The 13,143-nt window shown below is 40.1% G+C and overlaps 2 protein-coding genes across 3 annotated transcripts in view; one reads left to right on the forward strand and one right to left on the reverse strand.

The window, feature by feature from the left end:
* Window positions 1-487: 487 nt before the first annotated feature.
* On the forward strand, window positions 488-2,300 carry rmi2 (RecQ mediated genome instability 2). The gene is made up of 2 exons (XM_034895236.1): window positions 488-871; window positions 1,820-2,300. The coding sequence occupies exons 1-2, from the start codon at window positions 583-585 to the stop codon at window positions 1,969-1,971; spliced, it is 441 nt and encodes a 146-aa protein (XP_034751127.1). The 5' UTR covers window positions 488-582; the 3' UTR covers window positions 1,972-2,300.
* A 668-nt stretch (window positions 2,301-2,968) lies between these two features.
* Window positions 2,969-13,143, reverse strand: part of zc3h7a (zinc finger CCCH-type containing 7A) — a 14,987-nt gene continuing 4,812 nt past the window's right edge. The window contains exons 5-23 of one of the 2 annotated variants that reach the window (XM_034894701.1): window positions 10,816-10,974; window positions 9,989-10,069; window positions 9,743-9,796; window positions 9,616-9,655; window positions 9,157-9,500; window positions 8,825-9,077; window positions 8,666-8,694; window positions 8,418-8,562; window positions 8,131-8,289; window positions 7,564-7,769; window positions 6,797-6,897; window positions 6,480-6,661; window positions 6,277-6,350; window positions 5,028-5,161; window positions 4,809-4,914; window positions 4,595-4,703; window positions 4,364-4,497; window positions 3,778-3,941; window positions 2,969-3,680 (exon numbers count right to left, since the gene is read on the reverse strand). In XM_034894701.1, coding sequence (XP_034750592.1) covers window positions 3,491-3,680; window positions 3,778-3,941; window positions 4,364-4,497; window positions 4,595-4,703; window positions 4,809-4,914; window positions 5,028-5,161; window positions 6,277-6,350; window positions 6,480-6,661; window positions 6,797-6,897; window positions 7,564-7,769; window positions 8,131-8,289; window positions 8,418-8,562; window positions 8,666-8,694; window positions 8,825-9,077; window positions 9,157-9,500; window positions 9,616-9,655; window positions 9,743-9,796; window positions 9,989-10,069; window positions 10,816-10,974 — 2,664 coding nt within the window. In that variant the 3' untranslated portion in view covers window positions 2,969-3,490. Of the gene's footprint in view, window positions 3,681-3,777; window positions 3,942-4,363; window positions 4,498-4,594; window positions 4,704-4,808; window positions 4,915-5,027; window positions 5,165-6,276; window positions 6,351-6,479; window positions 6,662-6,796; window positions 6,898-7,563; window positions 7,770-8,130; window positions 8,290-8,417; window positions 8,563-8,665; window positions 8,695-8,824; window positions 9,078-9,156; window positions 9,501-9,615; window positions 9,656-9,742; window positions 9,797-9,988; window positions 10,070-10,815; window positions 10,975-13,143 lie in introns of both variants that reach the window. The other variant, XM_034894700.1, reaches the window with a different exon arrangement.

The raw sequence follows: 13,143 nt of genomic DNA on the forward strand, positions 1-13,143 counted from the left end.
AGTTCTGAAGGCAAAAGGGGGTCCAACCCGTTACTAGCATGGGGTACCTAATAAAGTGGCCGGTGAGTGTATATGTTCCTATTACTCTAAACACATTGAGGTGACAAAAAACTAATTCTAGTAAAACTAATTGTATTAAAGTAAACTTAAATGTGATTTCAAAATGTAAAGCCACGGGTTGCAACAGTTATTGACTTTGCATTTTATTTATGGCAAATGTTGAAAAATGATAGACGTTTATAAGACTGACCTTCCTACACTAAAACGGTCAGTGTGTGTTGCTTCTTAATGCACAACTTATCCCCAAAATACTCATATATTCTTATTCTCAAAATAATTCTTAGAAAAGGAATTGTTACAGTGGGCAACTTCACGTTGTATGGTTGACAGTCTGACTGAGAGAATGCTTTTACTCTGAAGGATTATAGACCGGAAGTGTGTAATGCTTTCGTTGTACACGCCCACAACTTTCAGTGTAACACTCATTAACGGTCTATGGTAACACTAGTGGCGGGACCAGAGGGAGACACCGACGCGTGTAATGCAAACTTTTGGACAACCGTTAAACAGTAGCAGTTGGTAATGTACAAAACGGCGACAACTACCGTACAGAGGAAACGCCCCCCGCCGGTTAAAATCTTGTCCGGTCAGCTAAGGACGGCAGAGAGCCGGGGGACAGCCGACATCGGGGACGGGTGCGTTATCAGGCTGGGCAGGGGCCGCTCTCTGCTGGTTTCACTGGTCTGGATGCAGGGAACTGTCCTGGAGGTCCAGCTGGACAGAGACACCGTGCTGCTGATGGATGAGACGGGAACCTTTGCTGTTCAAGGCGTCAACAACATCCCCAAAGGGAAGCCATGTCTGTCCCAAGGTAAAGTTGGTTTCTGATTGGATCAATGAGTCAGATTGAGGCAGTCTGTTTTCAGGTGTGGTAAAACGGTATACTTTTTTTAAACAAGAATAAAAATTAAAAAGGTCAACATGACGTAATTTGTCTGAACAACAAGCTCAAACCTCAAAGTTACATTTTTAATAAAACAAAATATAAAAAGCAGCAATTCCTTAAAATAAACCAGAATCAGACGATAATTATATGATATAAAATTGTTTTATTGAAAAAAAAAAGACTTGATCATTATCAAAATAGTTGATTTTTTTATTTTTTATTTATAGGCTACCAATTGATTAACCGACTAATGTTGCAGCTCTAAACTTACATAATAAGTATGTATATTTTTGTGTATAGCGGGCCTGTGTCTAAATAATATGAGCTTGAATTGGTCTTTCTTTTTGCCCCAGGGCCAAACACTGTTAATGTAAACGACTGGAATGCTTTTCCTCTGTCCAAATCTTGTAAAACAAGATAAATCCAGGTCTGGATAAAAGCTGTACTTGGACCAGTTGAGCATAGTCTAAAATATAGATCTGGATTTAGATTACATGTTACACTCCTAAACAAGCATTGTCTGCTGTGAGAAAGGTCTGTTAGGCCTTGGTGGGTATTACACTGGAAATTCATAAGCTTTTTACCTTCCACCTCTACCAATTTGTATGGTTTATCTTACTATTTAGTGACAGAATCAGACCAGTGTCCTCTTGTTTAAGAATTCAGTGATTCCTATAATATCTCTATGGAATTCTACCACACTCAGACATGATAACTGCCAATTGTGTGCTTGAAGCAGGAACATAAATCTTAGAAACAATGAGTGCACATGAATATCTATCTGAAAAACAGCCACGTCTCCCCGTATCACCGTCCTTGTTTCCTTGAATCTATTGTCACTGAACAATTGGCCATCTGCTGCTGTTTTTACAGGCAAATATGTCATGGTGATGGGTGTCGTCCAGGCCGTCTCCCCGGAGCCAGTCATCCGTGCAGTGAAGATGGCAGACCTCTCGGAGCTCGCCGCTCATCACAGGCAGATGTGGAAGCTGGAGGTGGAGGACCTGCAGCAGGTGCTGGCCTGAATGCAAGACTGTTGGTGCAAACGTCGCCTCGCTGGTGGCTGGGTGACCTGCTCCTGTCATATCTAGCTGGACCATTATAGTGATTCTTGACAAATGGGAGAAAAAAAAAACAAAAAACTTCCTCACAGGACTAAACAGCAGATTCTGCTTGCTGTCTGAAAGGTATTATGCATGAGTGACAAAGACTTAGACATGCAAAAATGACCTGATTTTTGCAAACAGCATTACACAGTCAAGTAAATAAAAGAAATAAAAGGAGTCTTATAGAAAAGAAGCGGAGCTGCAGGCTTCTTATTACCTCTAAAAATGATCTGGTAACACTCAGGGAGTAAAGTGACAACCAGATAAAAGGCCGTCTTGTATCGTTAACATAGGAAGTGTCTTGTCAGAATATTCCACTAGCGTTGTTATACTTTGGCGTAGATATAAGATGGTTATACAAATAATAAAGATGATTAGAATTTTCAAGCACTTCACCTACTTTTCTCTACTAAAAACAGATATGTATGCATACTGTAACAGGATTAACCAGTTAAGATTGTTGTTAAAACCTTTTTTTTAACAAAAAATTAAACTCCATCTTGATTCCAGCAGAAAACAAATCACAATGAAAATTTTTTATCGAAGTTCATTTCTGCCTGTGACAGACTGGTGGAAGGTAACAGAGTGAATTTAGTCAATTGAGTTACTTTTACTGTATTATGTAGTATTTCCATTTCATTGCACTTTATACTTACAACTAGGGCTGGGTGTCGCTAAAAAATGTTCTCTAATACTCACTGACACTGATTAGATTTACACCTTAGGTTTTGAAGTAGTATACATATACTATAGAATAACAGTACTTTATTCAAGTTTTTTGCTAATACCTCAAGGTGTTTAGTACAGGACTTTTACTTGTAATGAAGTGTGTCCCGTTTAAATTACCAAGCAGATCTGAATACTTGCCCCACTGGTTACAGATGTGTAAATAATAAAAACAGCAGTTTAACACAGATTAAGAAAAGAAGCTTTATTTGGTGTGGTGCCCATTACACTGGTAACACTAGAAGATAAATGGAAAGGGAAAATGACCTATGATGACAGATTAAAAATAAGAGTTTTAACTGAACTCTCAATTTAAGTATTCCATACTTAGAACATATTTAAAGTAAAGGTCATTAACATATACAAACTGCTTATGAGACGAAATTACTTTGTCAACTGTATCTGAACACATCTCTGAACAAGGTTCACACATGCTACTTCCAGCACCATTTTCAGATATTCTAATGACTGGCGCATAGCAAAGCTTACAAGTGTCTCCCACTCATTTTGTTGTTATCAATACCACTTCTGTAGTTCAGATGAGAGTAATCCAGCCACCAATCAGAGGGCCGGTCCTGAACCCGCTCTTTAAAATCATGCTGCGATCAGGCGGTTCCCTGTGCACCTAGGAGGCCCTCGAGGATCACCTGATTTTAGACTGATTTGAATACTGCATTATTAGCAACTGAGCTTGAATATTGCCATCATATCATTATATAATGTCTTTAAGCAGAAAACTGTATTTTCCAAAGTCATTGTCATTGGGTGCTATAAGATGGTCTTTTCTGGCTTTGGCAAGTTTCATCAAAAGGAATTCCCTGCGCTCCATCCACTCTTTTAGTTCCTGGTCCCCGTGTGCCAGCTTACACGACTCATCCTCTGTGCATGTGCCTTTGAGGAACCTATCGGAACACAAAATTAAAAAGGTCAACCATCAAAAACCACTGGACTCCGACTGGTAACCAGAGGCATAGTGTGTTCCGTGGCTAATGATCTTACCTCTCACAAACTTTGAAAGTTCCTGTGGGAAACCGATACTGCCAGCAGTTCTGATCATCCTCAGAGTTGAAAACTCTGTCTTTGTGTTTTTCGGAGGTAATATGCTGCTGCCACTGCTTCTCACTGTTGCAGTTTTTACCACACAGCCAACAGTGATTCCCAGCCTGCGAAAACACATGGAGCCACGTCAGGTAAACAAATGATTTATTACCATCCTTTTGTTAATCATTCAAAGCACGGCTGGGTGACACGGAGAAAATCAAACATCACGATACTGAGACAATATTGTAGGGTCATCGGTACCTTCACAACATATTTACACAATGAGATTTCTGATGAACAGATCCTCACTAATGTGGCTTTGTGGATAATAACTAAGTGGGTAAAGGCAAGACTTAGAGAGACCAGCTTGCAAAGGTCGGGGAAGTTCAGAAAATGCAATTCCTTTACTGTTATGCAGCCATTCAAACCACAAAAAGATGGCACCTGTGCCATATAGCGATATCCAACATCGAAGATGACAAAACATGCATTATTGATATATTATAAAAACAGTGAGTCATGCTTGATGGGTTTTTAAACTCACCACTTCTTCAGCGTAGTCTGTTGGCATGTGGATCTGTTTGCCATTCTCCCTGACAGAGTTATTGGAGGTCTCCTCACCCCAGCCAGGCTTCTGGGACTGCAGCCACTGCTCATAAAGCTGGTCCATATCTGGAACTAAACAAGGGGATAAAATGAGCAAGTACTGTTGGTGCATAACATACCAATTATGTTCTAATCAAGTAGGAGAGCCCATCTCCTCAGCATTACTCACTGTTGTTTTCCTTCATGTAGGTCCAAAGGTCTCTTTCTTCTACACTGTGGGCAAATGTGCAATTCCCAATGTACTGACACTTTTTGCCAGCTGTCACGTGCATGCAAATCTAAACAAAGGACAAATAACATTTGGTGACCATTGCAGGAGATTAGCTTCATTCAGAAACACACAAAACAAACGGCCGCGGAGCAGAAAGCTGTTTGGCACGTACCTCAAACTGAGATGGGATGGGTTTTTTGGTTGGGAGTGGTCTAACTGTTGTCCACTTTTTCCTTTCGTGGGAACTTACAAGCACCACACGCCTGTCTTTGGCCCACCTGAGACAGAAAGACAGAGACTGAGTGTGTGGAGATGTACTGGATGGCACAGTTTCCTTTATCTATTCACCTCCGGTCTACATGTCACGTGTTGAAGACTTAGTAATACTCACGTGTGTCTCGCCTTGGCTGAGCAATACTTCTTGTTTTTGTCAGCTTCACTTAGTTGGCCATTTCTCCAACACTGGCCACAAACAAACATCATCTTCAGATTTGGAGGCCCGAATCTTCTCTGTGCACTGGAAAGCTGCTCATGAAATATGAGGGACTGGTTAAAATCTTTGGGATTAACACAAAGCAACAGTGAAACAACAAGAGGATTCAGCCATAATATACCCCAACTAACCCTCCTGTTTGTCTGTTTTCAAAGTTTCTATATCAGAACATTTGGGTTTCTTTCAAGCAAATTGCCCAAAAGTACCAAGTTCCATGAAATGCTCTTTACAATTCAAATTTGACTACTTTTACTAGGGGGGGGAATCTCTCGGCACCTCACGATTCAATTCAGAGGCCAACGATTCGATTCTAAACCGATCATCGATGAAAGAAATTTTTGTTATGTACTTTTTCGTGCGCGATTTAAAAAAATATACATATAAATCTGAGTTTGTTAGATATTGTCTATTGTTTATTTTTAATTTTTAAAGCCATTCCATGCTTAATCCCGCTTGTGAAAGTCCCCTTCTCTCAGTGATCTTCCATCAGTCTCAGTCACATCTAAAGGTGGAGAACTGGCTTCTTAGAACATGAAACATGAGGGGCTCAGATGTAATGTGATAAAAGAAGATGAACAGCCTTTTTGTGTTTTGCCTAATTATTTTATGCATGTCTTATTAGATCATGTGCATCTGGACAAAATGTCATTTTTTTCCCATTTGCCTTTTGTGTGTTTTTGTTCTGCTCTCTTGTCTAAACTCTAAGTTGTTGTCCATTATCCCATCCTCTTTCAGTCACTGTTTTCGGATTTGTACAACTTTTTAAGAATTTTTCTAATATAAATCGATTATTAACTTTGGGTGTTTTAATTTGATATAATTATTCTGGCTTAACTTTGACTTATTCATTAATATCCTCTGATCTTAATTAGTGAAAATAATTCACACTTTCTGCTTTAAAAAAAACTGTGTAAAAATAGTGGTAATAAATTGTTGTTAGTGTATACTAGTGGTAGTGGGGGGAAAAAAAGGCACAGAAAACATTTAAAATGCTACAAAAATGTCAAAGAGACAAAAACGATTGGGGGGAATAAGTGACAAAAAAAAAGAGTTAGTTTACAATTTTGAGCCAGAAAGACAATACAAGGGGTCTGCAGTTTTGACTTAGGACGTGCTAGCAGCAAGTGAGTGCTCATGTTGGGCTTACCTGGGCTCCCTGCAGCGATGCTGTTGCATTCCAAAACTTCTTCGCCTCTTGGACAATACTTTCATGAGTGATCCCTATAATGATAAAATAAGTAAACAACTAAAAATCATTAAATTATATCAAATTCTGCATTGACAAATATTGCAAAAGGTGTTTTGGGAGAACTGTGTTCTGGCCCTTGGAGAGTACTTTAAAAAGCTTACCGAGCTCGTGCTGCACCATCCAGACCTTGAGCTCGATGAGGCTGTGGGCGTAGAAGCAGTCGTCCTCTCTCACGCAGCCGTAGCGCACTTCATGGCGACAAAGATCCAGCTGGCACTGAGGACTCAGCGGCCTGATTTTGGAATAACGGACTGTGTTCTCCTTCAAGATGTGGACCAGGCACCTAAGAGACAGACAGTGTCCACACGTTGAGTGTAGCCTGCTCCAATTCCCTCGTAGATTTGCACGAGGTATTGTGTGCTTTGGTAGATCACGTAGATAACTAGTTCCTAAGATAAATGATGGTGAAATGACTTACTTATGATCCTCAAAGTCATGCTTCGTCACAGGATGAGAGCATAGTGATGAGTCATCTTTGTTGGTTTTGCTGATTATTCTGGGTTTATGGTCAAAGCACACCTGCAAATTGAAGGTTTTTAATATTCCATAAAAACAGATTTACTACAGTAATGACTACATTTGCTGCAAAATCTGAATATTCCATCAAATATCAATCTAAAACTAACAATGGATCAAAGTCTACCAGCTACTAAGGAGCACCACAGAAAGCAAGAAACTACGCTCCAAAGAAAAGCATAGCATTCATCACATTAACATTTGTTGTATTTATTGGCCTTAAATTTCAATTTTACTCTGGGAAAAGTAAAACCGGTGACTATAAATGTACACATGAATAAATGTAACAAACATCTTTAGGAGGTAAATATTATTTTCTAAGGAGCCCCCCTGGGGTCAGCTGAGAGTAATTGATCGCGGAAGTTCAAATCTGTGAATATCTTTCCTACTTTGCTCATGTTTATAACACCGAGGGAACGGATTTGTAGTCTGTGCGCACGGTTAGTTTTTTTTTTTTTTTAATCTCAGCTGACCTCAGGGGGGCTCTGTACATTTACAATGAGACGAGCATTTATTCTCCTCACACTGGAACAAAAAAACAACGCTGCCAATGGGCGTCATTGCCAACATCAGGCTCCAGCAGTGGCAGCACCGTTATTGTTCTAAATGAAATGCACACCGCCGCAACACTCTGAGGTCATTAGTTTTGAAATTAAATAAAATACTCACTCCACAGAGAAACATGAATATCCCATGATGCTCCTGTAAGATCTTGGGGACAGTCAACCTGATGTTGGAGTTGGGCCCATAAGGATCGAAGAGAAGCTCTCTGGAGATAAATCCTTTCCGCTCCAGAGTCCAAACATCAATCTCTTCCTGGCAGTATGCAAATGTGCAGTGGCCAGGGTACAGGCACTCTTTTCCAATAGCCACCTCTGAAACACCACATGTTACATTTTTGCATAAGCAGTTATTCAAACACGGTGTATGTGTGCAAAAGCAAAGTTTGAAAGTGACCGCAGCTGTGCAAATGCTCCTCGAGTAATGTGACTATCCTGTGTATTACATAAGGTTTGGTAGGGCAATATAAACCAACAGGAAGTAATGGGTAAAATTTAGCCACACTTAGTATATTATTTTTTTTAACCAATAATCTGGATTACAAAAAAGCCATCTATTTTTTTTTTTCTTCAGGACAATCAAACTAATGGGATTTGTAGGTTTAAAAAATAGGTAAAAAGTCATATGGAGGCAAAAGCAGGAAAGCAATGAAATGTACATATTTCTAAATGTTACCTTTGCAAATGTAATAAGGTCCGACATATTGGGTTTTTGTTGGTCTGGGCCGAATGAGCTTCCACAACTTGTCTGGCAAATGTTTGATTCTGCCAAGTAAAGCGTCCTTTTTGCATTTATGCTCTTCTGTATGAAGTGTGTAATCCAACACACCGGGCCCTGTGGTTATAAAAATAGATAACAGATTGATTCAAACACAGAGAGAGAGAGAGAGAGAGAGAGAGAGAGAGAGAGAGAGAGAGAGAGAGAGAGAGAGAGAGAGAGACACAAACACAAACACCCCTCACCAGTTTTAACGTAGCAGACAGAGCACGCTTGTTTGAACTCATGTGTATCCGCTAAGGGGTTCTTTGCCAAGTCTACAGCAGCAGGAAGACCCTTCACTTCAGGCATACCCACAGCCATTCCCATCGGGGCTTCATTATTGTTCAGCTGGTTACAAAAAAAGGACAAAAATAGATGAAATGTGAATTATTTCACCGTAAAAGCCTGTAACAATATCTAGGCTGGAAGTAATGAATGCTTAACAAATTACCTGTGGCATGAATGGATTCTGAGCGTAATCTGTCACTTTAACAGAGAGGGAAGAAGAGTAATGTATTGGTCAGCTGACATTTATTTATCGATAGACTTTTTTTAGTTGAAACTAAGTAAAGCCCTGTGATTAGGCAGGCCGGGTAACAAAGGAGCCTACCTGTTTTATAGTCGCTCATGGAGAGACTATCCAGGGAGTCCAGTGGTGGGGGGAGCCTGGAAAAATTGTCCACACCAAAATACGTACTTGACCCCGACTTGTGATACAGCGGGGGCAGAGTCACGGTGCACTGCTGGGTACTGCTGTGGAGAAAGGAGTTGATGTGAGGTGGCATCAGGAATGAACTCGACATAGAACTGCCCGAGGCAATACTGGTTGGCAGAGGGAGAGGCCCCTTCATTGTGGGTATAACCTGAAAGGAGAGACAAAGAAGCGTCACACTTGAGCTCAGACATGGACCCGTTGTCACATTTCCCCGTCTGTTCACTAACCATGGTTGACTCTGGACCAGCTTGGTCCAGTAGATCATCTAGGTCGTCCCCAATGATGTCTGCGTCAAAATCTTGACTTGTTTCAAGCATCATACAAGGCTTGCTGGTTCTGCACCCATTTACAAACGCGGGGACGGGAAGGGGGGCCGACGTGGATCCCGACATAGGCTTGGGAACGGACTCGAAGCCTGGCGGCTCAGACAGGGATACAGACGAGATACTGTTTTTGGGGAGAAGTTCATCCACCGCTGCCTCATTTAGAGCCGGGTGGGTTGCCACTGGAGCTTGGCTTGGAGCTGGGGCAAGAGCCAAAACACTGCTATCCTGGTTTAGCTGAGGCACTTCTTAAAAAAAAAAAAAAAAAAAAAAAACACACAACATGGAAAAATATGAGTCATTTCTTTTTCTTACCCCTTTAAATTAACAAATCATAGCTTCAATCAAAGGCATTTAACTTACCAATTTCTATATCTTCAACTGAAGGCGAGCCATGGGGAAACTGAATGCAGAAGAAATGTGTTAAACAACGTATTATAGGTGAGTGTAGATATATTTTGTCATGTCCATTTTAGATGGTTATGATTACCTTTTCACATGACGCGTCTTGATAATTTGATCCTCGCAAAACATTCAAGGCAGGCTGTTAAAACAGAATTAGCTTCATTAAACCCGGACTTAAAGTTCATTTTATAGCAGGACAGCCCTTGATGTACAGTATGTGCAAAAAATGACAAACTTTTCAGAAAGCCATAAATCTAAGAAGACAAAAAAATATTTCAGTCAATAAGCCAAGTCTCATGGCGGTATGAAATAGTTCCTGAGACACACGTACCTTACTCCTTATATAAGCTTTACGGATTTTCAATCCCAAAATTTTGGCAAGGTCCTGAGTCAGCTGTGTGACACTGGTATCCTGGGGAAACAATCCACATCGACAGTGTTTATTTAAACACCATCACTGCCTCTGATCGTTGTTCATTTACAGTAATGGATTATTTTCTGCTTTCCTTAACATATTTTATCAAAAGTATTTTTCTTTCACCCCATCGAGGACTTTATTTTGCACATGCGTATTTTTGGGAAACTTGCTTTTATGAATCGAGACTCCGGTCATTGTGCATACATTTCAACAACCAGTGCTGTTGTCGGTTGCCTTTGAAACGAAAGTATTTTTATCATATTTGAGATGAAGAGAGGTCGTCTAAATCTTGTTGTTCCTGCGACAACATATCCAGAATGATCCTCCTCTCCATATTTAGTATCATTCAGTGTGTGTTTTTGTAAAAAAAAAGAATAAAAAAAGGTAATATAGATTAGTATTGGCCAGTGCAACACGGAAAAGTCTCTTAAACCTTAAATTAAATGTGGTTGCCTAAAACACTGAAGGTGAACTGAGATCACTTTTACTTAAATTTGCCTGAAAGTGTCTCAATTTAAAACAGTCACACAAAAATGAACACTCACACAACAATGAACTGAGTGTCAGGCAACACGCCAGAAACACCAAGACTCCAGTGGGCGTGCTGCTCCTTCAGGCAGCCTGGTCAGCATTTCATTTTGCTTAATTTTTTGTCAAATTTGCAGAGACAGTGAAGAGAGTGAGTGGATCTCCTGCACATGTGGATAGACATCAGACAACACGCAGATGTTACACGTTACCTGAGGCACTGCTAGAGAGCATTTGGCAACAGCCTCATAGGCCTCTTGATGTCTCCCCATCTCCTTCAAAGATTTTGCTTTTCTGTACAGCGCTTTGTAGTTCCCCTCGTTCAACTGAAGAGCCTTTTCACAGTCTTCTAATGCTTGGTCATACAGTCCCTAAAAACAAGATATGACCCAGTTAGGGAAAGCCATATTAACCATTGTGTTGAAGTGAACAGAGAACATTCAAACCACAGTTTAATCATAACTTGACTTTCTGTGTTCAGTGAGTTGAGAAAAGGTATGCGTGTGCTTTCCCTGAAGTAGAGTGTTTTTTGTATTGCCATGTAACATGAAGAACACCGACAGGAAAGAGGAATTGAATTTTGCTCTGAAAGCATCAATTATTCCCAAATGGGGATTTGCTAAGTGGATCCTGAATTCCTCAACAGATATTTAGATTTCTGAAGAACAGTGTTCAAAGTGAAAACTGCCAACAGTGTCTTGGTCATATGACACCAAAAGAAACTGAATTTATCACGGGAACATACTGTGTGTCGTGGTATGTTTTTTTATTTTTTTTAAGACCTGTAGAGAATGCGGTCATTCACAACCTTTGATAAGAATTACAGTACTTTCACATCACACTGTCATAAAAAATGTCATATATTACCTGTTCTGTCTAGAAAGGCGTCACTGTGCACCGTATGATATTTAATATGCTTATACTACAAGTATTAATTTCGTTGTCAAAGATCCATTAAAAAATACTCAGGTAAAAAGTAGAAGTACTGATTTAACTTCTTTACTCAAGTAAAAGTAACAACGTACTGGCTTGGAAATTTACGTAAAGTATCAAAGTAAAGTAGCCTTGCAAGCTGAGTAACTTCAGTGGAGAAAAGGCTCTTTATATGCCATTGGCTACATTTCTAATGGATGTCTGCCAATAGGCCTAAAACGTCACCTATGATTATTGTGTTTGAGACTGGGATTCCAAGTTACTAAGACTGAGTAGCAAGATATGAATTCAGTTCAGTTTAATCTTTCCCTTAACATTTACAAAATGAGAAGAATGTTTGTGCTCAGATATGGCTTCTGGAGAGAAAATAAAAGGATAAAATATGAATTACTAAACTGACATTAATTAAAAAGCTCCCCAGAACATTGGCCAGGAGTCGTTCTTGATGCCTACTATCTCAGACATCTCTCTCAGATAAGGACGAGGATGATTGAGAATGTCTTGCTTCTCACCTGCCAAATCTCTGTGATCACCGTTTTCTTAATTTTCAATCATGTCACCGTCCATACTAATATGTACTAACAATAGCGCCATCAAGCCGCAATAATTTGCCGCGAATGTATGCAGAATGCCGCCGAATCTGTTGAGTCGTCTTGTAGTAGTGTGTCAAGTGTAACGTACAGTACTGTATATTCCCATCCACGTAGATTGAATTTGGTATTGATGACGCAAACAATGACTCCAGTGAAATTATTTGAAACATGTTAGTGAGGACTAGATCAGGACTGTAAAGCCGATTCTGGTTTCCAACTTCGCCCCAGGTGTGTGTCTGTTAAAACACGGACGGAGACAACTTCTCTCAGTTGATGCTTTATTACAATCAAGCAACAGTACAAACATGGGCATGGGTAGCTGTGCTGTGGCTGTGTGTGTGTGTGTGTGTGTGGTTCTGCAAAGAAATACATAGAATTGTAAAGGCTATAATACACAATGCATGGGAATATATATGCTAGCAAATAACAACAATGAACCCACTATTAATTACATTATCTTAATGCAATGTAACTGTAGCATGTAAATAATGCACCTTAAATACAAACGTGAGCAAGGGCGTTCAACAATCACCATTATATTGCATCAACAGCCAGGTGGGACCTAGCTAACAGGTGAAGAAAACAAGCACATTCACTAGCAAACTTACTTTAAATTTGCAAGTTTAGACCATGACAACAGGCTTAAATGAACTGACAACACAACTTATACAACTTACAGGTCTCAAAAACACACACACACATACACACACACTATCACAACGGATTATCCTCCGACGGGACAGCGAGGCTCTTTCTTTTTCCTCTGTGTGAAGTGCACCCCGCCTTTGCGTGTTCGCGCTATTCTGTGACATGTACTCACAGTCACTCCTGACAGACGACGTTCTGTACAAGACTAAAGTAACGAGCCAATTTTGTCAAATGTAAGGAGTAGAAAGTACCGATATTCGTGTTAAAATGTAATAAGTAAAAGTAAAGTACTGGTGGTTCCTAGAGTCTCTAAAAGTAGAACGGGAGCCAGAGCGTTCAGCTATCAGGCTCCTTTCCTTTGGAACC

This window comes from Etheostoma cragini, chromosome 15, assembly GCF_013103735.1.
Source record: "Etheostoma cragini isolate CJK2018 chromosome 15, CSU_Ecrag_1.0, whole genome shotgun sequence".
In the NCBI taxonomy this organism is placed as follows: Eukaryota; Metazoa; Chordata; class Actinopteri; order Perciformes; family Percidae; genus Etheostoma; species Etheostoma cragini.